This window comes from Gossypium hirsutum, chromosome D04 (genome assembly GCF_007990345.1).
Source record: "Gossypium hirsutum isolate 1008001.06 chromosome D04, Gossypium_hirsutum_v2.1, whole genome shotgun sequence".
In the NCBI taxonomy this organism is placed as follows: Eukaryota; Viridiplantae; Streptophyta; class Magnoliopsida; order Malvales; family Malvaceae; genus Gossypium; species Gossypium hirsutum.
The window spans coordinates 30,240,886-30,252,348 of NC_053440.1; the positions used below are offsets into that span (position 1 = coordinate 30,240,886).

The window sequence follows — 11,463 nt, forward strand, 5'->3', positions numbered from 1 at the left end:
ACCTAAAACGACCATTCATACAAATTAATTAATTGATTTTTCACAAAACCCGAATGCTAAAACATAACCCACAATAACAATTAAACTTCAGTACAGTAATTCAACCTCAAACAACAACAAACTCAGTTACTCACCCTCGAGAACAACAACCACGACAACTAAACCGTTGAAAGAGCACCAATCGTCTCATGATTCTTTATTAACAAAGCGCAAAAGAACATAACATAATTATAATAATTTAAATCATGATTTAATGATACAACCGAAACCCAACCTTACTAAAAAAACCCAATATTACCTGTCAAACAAATACGTCAACCCCAACCAACGAATAAAGATCGAATAACAAGAAACAACGTTGAAACATGGAGCAAACTAGAAGCAAGAGGGGACGATATGGCAACTAAAATAAAGTTACAAAATAAAGAACAAGAATGGAAAAAGGAATGAAAGAAAAACAAAATATATCAGATTGCCAAAAGTAGGAGAAGAATGGCGGCGTGAAAAAGGGGACTGAGGGGAAGAAAAAGAAACGTGGTTTTTTTTTCTTTTTGAAATTATTATTAAATTTCTATTTTTTTGAAACTAAAAGAGATAACCAGCTAAAGGCTAAAATTGAAAGAATACCAATCTAATTCCCATAACTGAACAGATATTTAAATTAAGGGTCTGTTTGATTGGCAGTAAAATGTTTTCCGTAAAATGATTTCTGAAAAATGTTTTACTTTTCTGTAAAATGATTTACTGTAAAATATTTTCTAGTGTTTGATTGAATCTGTGTAAAATATTTTCTGCTGTTTGACAGATTTCCTGAAAATATTTTCCGGAAAAGTTGTTTTTACATATATTAATAAATTTATATACATATTAATAAATTTTTATATTTTAAATTATTTTTACACATATTCCAATGATTTATTTATAAATAAATTTTTTATTAATAAAAGTTTTTTATCTAATTAAATTCCAAATGTTCATCTATTTGTAGATTATACCGATTTGATTTTACTTCTTCATTATTAAAACATTTTTGTATTTAAATTTTATATTAATTTGATTCTACTTTTATCCAATCTGATTCTTGTGATACATATATTTAACATGGGATTTAAATTAAAATAAAAAATACTGTAATTATTAGAAAATTTCATTTTTTTTAAAAACTAGTATATTGTATTAACTCGTACTAAATGAAATGTCAAACTTAAATTGCTACATTAATATATATTGGGTAACTAATGCAAGTGTAATATGCAATTAAAAGCTAGAATTTAAATGTTACCAACACAAAAAATAAAGACGAGATAATAAAAATTATTGAAAAAGAAAAGCAAAACAGTAATCCATAGCACAACAAGAAACTAGTTATATTGTTGTTCTCTTTTTTCTATCCAAACCCAAAACAAAACATCAAAACCGCATTTAGTACTACCAAAGTCTTTTATGGTTCCATCTAAGATTTGCAATAAATGAATTTGAAACTGCTTAGGACCAATGTCTTTGAGAGCACATATCTGCTCTTCCCCCATTGCAGACATAACAGACACAACCAGGTCTTTCCCCTCAGCAAAACCATCCATGATCTGCAATCACACCAAAACACATGAATGTAAAATTATATAACTACCATCTTCATGATATGTAAATTGGAACCAACATTTTTTTTTGTTCTAGTATTAGATACACTTGAATTAGTATGCCAAGAGATTAACTTACCTCCTTACATTCTTGTTCCATTTCCTCATACGTCAATGCTAGCTTCTTTACCACATTTTCTTTTGTTTGTTCAATTGTCTGTAAAAGATCACAGAAATAGTAGTTAAAACCATCCACTATAGTTACCATATCTGGACTACAAACAACAGCGACATACTTTTGCAAAGACTTTCGCTCATGTTTCACATTTTTATCAAAGACAGTTAAGGGCAAAGTAAGCAACCAACTAACCTTACTCAGTAAATCAGAGAGTTTTTTCATCTTGGCCTCCATCAATGCAATATGTTTCAGACTGTTAATGTCTTGTGAAACTGCAGTAGACCCATTTTGTCGAGGTCCGTGTGAGCCTTTTGAAAAATGTTAGCAAATGATTCATTTTTAACTTTTAGGCTGTTAGCAAAATATTTCAAGTACATATCAAATAATTCCCTCAAAAATCTCAAACAATAATGCCTTTAGGGTTCTGGCAAAGTGAAAAGCTTGACATGTAATTGCAATGGATCTTAAAACCCACATTACAGCAATTAAAACAGAAGAGTACTCTGAGGTTACAAATGAATTCCAAATCCAAATTTTCAAATTTATGTTTCCAAACATAGCATAAATGAACACAATCACAGCATAAGAATTTATAGCCAAAACCACATAATATTTTTCATTCTCAAAATAACTAATTACTTTGAAAGTAACCAGCAAGATAAGATGTTTACAGTGACAACATCAGATGATACAATAGCAACATGTTTCTTTATTTTTCACTCTTGAATACAACTTGGTCATGCATTTGCCTAAAAGAAATGGAAAACACACATTTCTAAGCACTGAACTGAAGAGGTTGGAGTCACTAAAACAAAAAAATGTCTAGCAATGATGAACATAATCAAAGAGGTACAAGTCGTGTGAGTTAAGATAATGTCTAACAACCCGGTAAAATTATAGCAGCACATATATAAAAGAACAATACAGTTCAGCTAGTACAACATGAGAAAAATGACTATATTTTCCTAAAAGAATATGGGGTTCAATAAGGTTCCCCGCATCATAAGGCCAGGAAATTATAGAAGAAAAAGACAGAAATCGATGAAATATAAACCTCTCATTTGCTTTATTATTATATGAAAAAAAGACAGAAATCGTTCACAAAAGGAGTGTGAGGAAGATTTTCATATTTGTATGCTGCAAGGCGATTTTGTGTGATTTGCTCAGTTGAAACTTTGTTTTCAGCACAATGTGACAAGTCAACATGTATTGTTTTGCTTAGTGATAAATAATATGTTTTTTTTAAGTAACATCAAGGAATGAGCATGATTTCTTGAAAACCAAGTCCTGCAAACAAGTGAAGCCAGAGAAAAGACCTTATGTAACACCGTTAGCCACAGTCCATGCACAAGAAAACCAAACAGTCTAAAAAGAAAGGAAATATTAATAAAGGAACTCAAAACGAACATTGACTTCTCTAAAAAAGGATCTCAGCTCGTCCAATGACTTCTCAAAACTTCCATACATTCTAATGGATAACCTTAGCCACTTCGAAATATGTGCTCTATTCTAATGACTGAGATGATTAATTGGGATAAATTTGTATCCAAATTCGAAGCCATACTCATACAGCCATTCATCTTGAATGAGGCACACCCTTACTCTATTTGCCTATGGTAATAATTTCATAGTGCTAAAATCAAAATGGACAATTCAAGCAAAGCAAATCACTGATACAGAAATCAAAGTTAACATACTGAAAATAAAAAGAAAGAGGACTGTCTATGGTTAAGGAAATTAAAATAAGCATCAATTTTATTATGACCAGTGAGGACTTACATGCCATCAATATGACATTCACCATTGGGGAAGGAGCAATTGCAGGTGACAGTACTGTTGTTAATGGCCTCAGGCACATTTGGCGGCGGCGGTGGGGTAAACCAACTTGACTTATTGTTGCAAGGGTTTTCATTGTAATTCCAATCCTTCTTCCCAAGTTCTGTTGCTATCTCACGAAGAGCTCTTACTGCAAACCCAGAAAGAAAAGAACAAATATTTGAGAAGCAATTGGAGGAACTAGTATTGGGTTGGTACAAATTTACAAGCAAATCACAGGATAATTCTAAACACTCAAGTACATACTCAAATGAACCAAACCTGCAATTTACTGTTTGGTTGAGATTAGTTAAGAAACAATGAAAGAAAAGTGGACTAGAACAGAGTAAAGTCTCGGAATATGAAGAGGAAATTTCCAATATTAGCTAGTAAAGAAATACTGTTAATCTTTAACACAACCTGAAGCAAGAAAGAAGTTGCAAAGCTGTGCTGACTTACCTTCATAATCTGGAGGATAGGGCGGCTCCACTTGGGCTTCAACCATCTGTATATAACCAAAATATCATCCAGCAAGAAAAGTTGCCCAAATAAGAGGCGAATAGCCCAATAGATAATCTATAATCTTCATCGGCTACTATACTTTCTCTCAATTTGATGACAATCAGTATAATTTATTAAAATAAAAATGTTAGAAATCAAAGAACGAGAGAGGAAGAGAGGAAACAAAACAGAATATGCTAAGAAGAGAAGATGAAGAACATAAGAAGAAAAAGGAATGAAAAACGGAAGAAGAAGAAGGAGCCTTACCTGGATTAAGGAGGAACCGGAAGAGGTCCTTGACCAAACTGATTTGCAATCCAATGGGAAGGGAAAAGGGAAGGGGAAGGGAAAGGGGAAAGGGTAGAAGAAGGCATCATTTTTCGGAAAATGTCTTACCGAGTTCAAAAGCGTAAGACATTTTCCCCAAATTTGTAATAGGTTTTCCCGTGTTGCGGAATTGGTTTTACAAAAGGAAAATATTTTCCTGCTATCAAATACTGGAAAACGTGTAAAACCAATTTCGGAATTGGTTTTACACCTATCAAACACAGCCTAAATCCAAACTCCTCCCCTCTTTTGACAAAAGAATAGACACCGTAACATGCCCATGCCAAGTTGTTCCAATCAAGAGTCTAAACCACTAAAACAGGTACATCACTTATGAAAGAATTCAAGAAATCAAATATTAATGGAAGAATTTGACAAACCAAATATAAAATTTTTTAGAACATTAGATATAGACTTAAAGCATAATTCATTGTTCTCGAGACTTTAATTTTGCTTCTAAGATATAATAAGTCTAAATGAAAAACAAAAACAGAACAATAACAATAGCATCATTGAGTTTTATATAGGCACATTGTGTTTTTTAATAAAAAATATAACTTAGCATATAACTTATGACACAAGTTACATTTTTCCATAACATAACAACTGTCTAGAAAAACTATATTTCTTCATTACGAGTCTTTTATAGAAAGTTATTTTTGTTCAAATAAATTTGTCCATATGCAATTGAAAAATAAAAAAATATTATAAAAATCATTTGCACCACTAAAATCAAGCCCAAGTGTGTCAAGTGCTCATCTTTTGACCTTATACATGCAAATAAAGCTCAATAGGTAAGCTCATTTATTTAGTAGGCTATGCACCCAACTCAATTACCCAACTTATAAAGAATTGTCTATATAAATTCTTTATACTATATATATTTTTAGCAATGTGGGATTACTAACATGGTAGACTACTAGCAATTCCCTACTAGTTTGAAATGTTAGTAATTAATTTGTCTTTTCACACAAATAAAAATCATACATACAAGATAATATCTCTTGACTTGAACCACCAATTAGTGAATGTACCTTAGAAACGTAATAAAATTACTGGCGTTCGCAAATTGAACCATAACTTCTTGTATTAAAATTGAAGATACACTACACATAATATTTATTTATAAATCTGCCCGAAGTTTTTTTTTTTCACTTTTTGCACTAATATGATCATGTGCTTATCCTTTTCTTAAAAAAATTTACAAGAGAATCCATTAATACTTCTTGTCGAAGCAACACCACTTCTTATGTTTATGTAGGTAGAGTTACTTTATCGTATCCATTGCTTTAGACAATACATCAATCAACGAACTCCATTAAGAGTGTTCAACTCATCCAATATACGCAATGTTCTACATTAGTCATCATATCATTTTCTATTTAGAATGAGATTTACTAGTGCTTCATAGACAATACAACAACTTGTTTTTGCCTTTGAACTTTGTAATTAAAGGTTACTAATTAAAAGTTGGGTTCCCATTGATGGTGTCTAATAAGGGTTTAATTCACATTTCTTTTGTTGTACTACATAAAAAATCCTTTAGTAATCCTTTAGTTAAAGGATTTGTCAAATTGCTAGCTGATTTGACATAAGTAATGGTAATTACCCCCATTAGAGACTAATTCTTTAACATAATCATGTATCATGGTAATATTTCTAGACATTCCATTATATCTATTTGTTGAATCATAGGTACACCCTGTGGCACAATGGAAAAATTACTTCGAGGATTGAAACTAGGAATCCATGTGCGGGGAATGGTTTGGGTTTCTAAATTGAAAAATAAAAGCTCAAAATTATACCTTCATAGAGGATGTGTAGAACAATTTTGATGCTATGCAGTAAACTATTTCACGAACCACAACCACAATAAGAAATTTTGGCCTCCACGTAATTCACCCAGTGACCAATGATTGGAATAAAAAACCCAACTCTTAGAGAGGTTGCTTGTTTTTCGATATTCCTTTTAGTCTGCTAGAACTTTGTGAAATTTGGGATAAAAGAAAATTGAGATATTTGTGGAATTTTATTCAAAGTCTCCTATTTGAATAAATTCTCCCCCGTAGAGTTTAAAACATATTCTACTACTTCAGAATGAATCCAAGAAAATTAAGTTAAATGAGACATGTTCCCAACAACCAATATCCACGTTTTCAACTTAAGTTCCTTAATCTATTAACTTAACCATTTTATTAAATACAATATTTAATCAACTCGTGAAGTTAATTTCGCCCATTTAAAATATGTGTAGCACATGACATGCTAATTTAAATAGATCCTCTGCATTTGTACATCAAGCATGTACATTAACACAATAACTCTTATCGAATTAAATTACTTGTAGAAATATTTTCTATTATTAATTTAACTTGTGGGTCAAGTTAAATATATTATCTCATCAATTTTACAATATTTCAATCACCTCACCCAATGGTTGCGACCCTATAAGTTCTTGTAGGATTGGCAGTAACACTAGAACACTTTTAATGTTACAAGTAATGAGTGATATCTAGCTATGCATTATTGCTACCCAAATTACAGTAAGTCATGGTTTGACATAACTTTTACCGTGACAATATTAATTTTTAGTGTATTCCTTTGTCTAGGATATTTAGATTGGACACAAGTCATGGAACAATCACACTTGTGTAGTCCCATCTACTTATTTCTTGATTTAAAGTAGACTAAGGTAAACAAATGATTTTTATATACTATATCCACTCATATGAGCATGACCATGCATTTCTAGTCTCACTTTATCAAGGGGCGCATGATATCGCTCCCATTATGTAGGAGGGACAAATCTTATCTTGATCACTCACATTTCACTACATTGATTGTGACATACCAAAAAACAACCTTTATAGGACAACCATTTATGGAAGACGTTTGATTGTGTCAAAGCATGTGACTTTTGATGTTAATACTACGATGACCTCAAGTCTAAGGATTATATACACTATCATCGTTATAAGAATTGTTGTGACTATTAAATAATAATTCGAAAAACATTCGCATGGTAGTTCAATCTATATATCTATCTTTAACATGTTCCTATGCATTTATTTGGCATCCCTATGTCTTTAGCAACACTTTTTCATCAATCAATGCATATTAGTCATGTAACAGCCCATTTTTAGTGAAATCAAAATAGTGGTTTCAGGACCACAAATCTGAAGTGAAAGTTTTTATTTTATTATTATTTTAATGTCTATGGTATGTTATTAAGGCCATATAAAAATTTTGTTAAGAAATTTTGACGTTTGCATGCTTAATTACGTAAAAAGGACTAAATCGTAAAAGGTGAAAAAATGGAGTTCTATTTGTTAAAAGGGTTAAATGGCTATGAAACTTAAATGTGAGTGGTCTTAGATGATAATTATACCATTTATAAAGCTATTTGACATTTATGGACACCATTTAAATGATTTTCAAAGTTAATTAGTAAGGTTAAAAAAGTAATTTAATTAATAAGTTAAAGTAAATTAAGTAAAAACTATTGTATCATCTTCTTCAAAGTTTCTTCCACTAAAAATCAAGAGCAAAAATAGCCATAGCTAGGGTTTAGAGTTTCGACAACTACTATTGCTTACATATCGAGATAGACCACGTACGGATCTAAATCGAGGAAAAGCTAAAGCCTCAGATTAGTCGATATCATTTTTATGCCCTGGTCATCGAGGTAAGTTCATATGAATAATTACCATTTTAATGTTATTTTCTATTGTATGTTAATATGTTAATTGCCATATAATTGAATGATGAATATCCAACAATGCCCTGATAGTTATCAAGTCCCTTTGAACCTTAGGAATTTGTAGGATATAAATGACATGTCATTAGGGTTTTCATGTTTTGGGTGCTGGTCTTGAATGTCCTATTGATGGCCGAGGTCCTGTATTTGTTGCGGGTACTCCACAACTTGTGTAAGCAGTATTGTGTAGCTTACATTCTGACCCACAGCTCTTGTGAGCAGGCCCATTTCATAGCTCTTGTGAGTAGGCACATTTCACAGCTCGTGTGAGTAATAATGTAAAGGAAAGGTTATGGTTATCTGTTTAGCACACTTTCTGTGATCTTTTCTGAGTATCTGATGATATTCTAAATGGTTCAATGGGCATGAAAAAGAAATGAACGATAAGTGTTCAAAATAAACTATATCATGTATTTTTGAAAATGAATGAAATGATAAGCTTCCAAATGGAAGTATGTTTATGTTCATGAAAATGAAGAATGAATCAAATGATGCATGTTCTATGGAAATGAATTACCATATGTTAAATTCAATTGAATTATGTATGAATGCACTAACTTGTGTATTGATGATGGTACTTAGGTTTGTGCCAGTCTTGTGGTTGGATTACATTATACTTATAATTGTGTTAATTAATGAAATGGTAAGTCATGTTTCATGTTTTACGAGCTTACTAAGCATTATGTGCTTACGTAGTTTTCTTTCATATGTTTTATAGATAACCGGAAGCTCGATCAGTTTGGAAGCTCGTCGAAGATCTATCACACTATCCAGTGAATATATTGGTAGTTTTTGATGTTTTGGCCAAGGTTATAATGGCTTGTATAAGTGGACTTATATTTGATGTTAGTAGAATGTTGGTTGATGATTTTGTAATGTATAAGTTTTTTTGGCACTATGTGATGTTGCTTGGTTTGTGTCATATTGGTACTTTTGATGTTTTATTAGTATGTGTTATTGTGACAATGATTTGATGCATGTTTCAATGACCAATTTGGTATGTGATGGATTAGTTTCAATATGGTCAAGATAGGGTATGTTTTGGAAAGGTATTGGACTTGATGTGCATGATTGAAATGTGATAATGTATATATGTTTAGGTAAGATTTGAATTAATGCATTTGAGGTGTCTTGTATGACATATTGGTTGAATAAATTTGGTCTATTGAATTGGTCATTTCATGCATGTTTTGGTAAGGTTTTGATGCTTTGATTATGTGCACAAAAATGCTTTTATGTACATGCTTGATTTGGTGATAGAAATGGCTTGATTTTTGTCAATTTCATATCCACACGGCCTGAGACATGCGCATGTGACTCAGCCATGTGTGACACACGGCTAGACGAAACCACCGTGTGTCCCCTGTAGGTTTTAATGCATGCAAGTTAGGCTGTTACACGACCTAGTACATGGCCTGGCATCCGGGCGTGTGTGGCTATTTTGAGAGTTACATGGCCTGACACACGGGAGTGTGGCTTGGTCGTTTGACCCAACTTAGAAAGTTACACGGGTAAGGACACAGGTTGAGACACGACAGCGTGTCCCTAATTCAATTGTTACATGGCCTGAGACACAGACGTGTGTCTCAGGCACACAACCTATCCACACGGTTGTGTAACCCTTGCAGTCTAATTTTTCTAACTTTTTCTTAAACTTTCCAAATGTTTCCAATTTAGTCCCAGATTGTTTCTAAAGTATTTTTAGGGCCTCGAAGGCTTGATTAAGGGACGATATGTATGTGAATGAATGGATTATATCATGTTTATGTCAATGTTTGAAATGTATGTTTTAATGTTTCGTTTGTATGGTAATGCTCTGAAACCCTATTCCGGCAACAGATACGGGTTAGGGGTGTTACATGTCTTGATGCCGTATTGTTGTCCAAGCTCACAATGGTATTTGACTAAACATGTTTAAGAATAACACATTATTAATAAACTTAGAAATTTATTTAAACATAGAAATATAGATTGAAAATAACAATGGAAATGTCTTTTATTAATAAACTTGGTCAAAATAAAATCATCTCATGATTGGTCTTTGGATATATCTAATAGTATCACTATATGCTTTACACATAGTGGATGCGATATTTTAGAACAAATAAATGGCTGGTATTGGTTGTGGTCACATCTTTATATCTAATAATATTCTTTTTAGCCATTCTACTTCTTTGCCTATTACAACTAAAACTATGAATTCAAATTCCATGGTTTAGTGTAACATGCAAGTTTGTATCTTAGAAGCCCAATTGACTGCTCCTCCTCTTCCAAGTGCAAATATCCAACTGGCAGTTGAGTTTCATCTTCATCAACAAGAGCTCTTTCTATAAAATTCCTTCTAGAGATAGAATTTCTTTAAAAGAAATTATCACGAACCCCTTGAAATTTACTTTTTCCTCTACCTCAACTAGTCACCCTATACAATAACATATATGTTAAAAATAAAAACATAAGTAATAGTGTATATAAATTTGTTATAAAAATGAATATGAATTTCTTGTAAATACATTTATTTTAGTATAATTTTCTCCACGACAAAGAAAAAAAAAAGAAAAGACAATTAAGAGAATAAACTTAGAAAACAATTTCTAATACTATTTAGTTGTTAAAATTTTTTGTTGTAAAGTGCCTCCAATTATCCACATCAAAATTTCAAAAAGAGTTCGTAAATTTTAGTGCAACTCATAAAAGGAAGGAAAATTTTAAGGTAATTATTAAAAACTTACATATTTTATTTTAAAGTTTATGAAATTTACTAGGGTTAATGTTTTCTATTTTCACAAACTACTACTTCGTTTTAATTAAAAACACTATTAATTAAATCTACCTTAAGAATATAGAAGAGGTAAAGTGAAATCTATCATTGTTATACTCGTTGTAGCACCAAAAGCACCCCAATAATTTATATGACTTTCAAAATTATACAAGTAAAAAAAAAACGTTTCAAACTTATAAACTTAGAGTGCTTGAGAAGAGAACTATATATTTAAAATTAGAAGAAAACTAACCAATATAAATTTTATTGAAGATTCTTGAGAAGATAGAAAAGTATAGCCATGGATGTTTAAAGAAAAACTCCATTATTTATTTATAAATAGTTTGGGTTTGATGAACTTTAGACAAAGAAACTAAAATTACGGTAAAAGAAAAACAAATATATTTGCGGAAGAAACTAATTTGAGAAATCATAAAATGGAAATATAAATACTTTCAAAAATTCACATGTATTACATCTATAGAGATCGATCCCTTAAAACAGTTCATTTTTATGGAAAAAGTGGCAAATCCCTTCAATATAGGGACTG

The 11,463-nt window shown here is 31.5% G+C and overlaps 1 protein-coding gene across 2 annotated transcripts; it reads right to left on the reverse strand.

Annotated features, from left to right (window-relative positions):
* Positions 1 to 1,294: 1,294 nt before the first annotated feature.
* LOC107899740 (uncharacterized) lies at positions 1,295 to 4,392 on the reverse strand. 2 transcript variants are annotated; one of them, XM_041091245.1, is made up of 6 exons: positions 4,339 to 4,392; positions 4,030 to 4,075; positions 3,535 to 3,721; positions 1,948 to 2,063; positions 1,717 to 1,794; positions 1,295 to 1,583 (listed from the first exon to the last, which is right to left on the reverse strand). In XM_041091245.1, the coding sequence occupies exons 3-6, from the start codon at positions 3,665 to 3,667 to the stop codon at positions 1,362 to 1,364; spliced, it is 549 nt and encodes a 182-aa protein (XP_040947179.1). In that variant the 5' UTR covers positions 3,668 to 3,721; positions 4,030 to 4,075; positions 4,339 to 4,392; the 3' UTR covers positions 1,295 to 1,361. The 2 variants fall into 2 exon arrangements, with proteins under 2 accessions (XP_040947179.1, XP_040947180.1); XM_041091246.1 differs by having other exon boundaries at positions 1,948 to 2,027; positions 4,339 to 4,364.
* Positions 4,393 to 11,463: the final 7,071 nt, after the last annotated feature.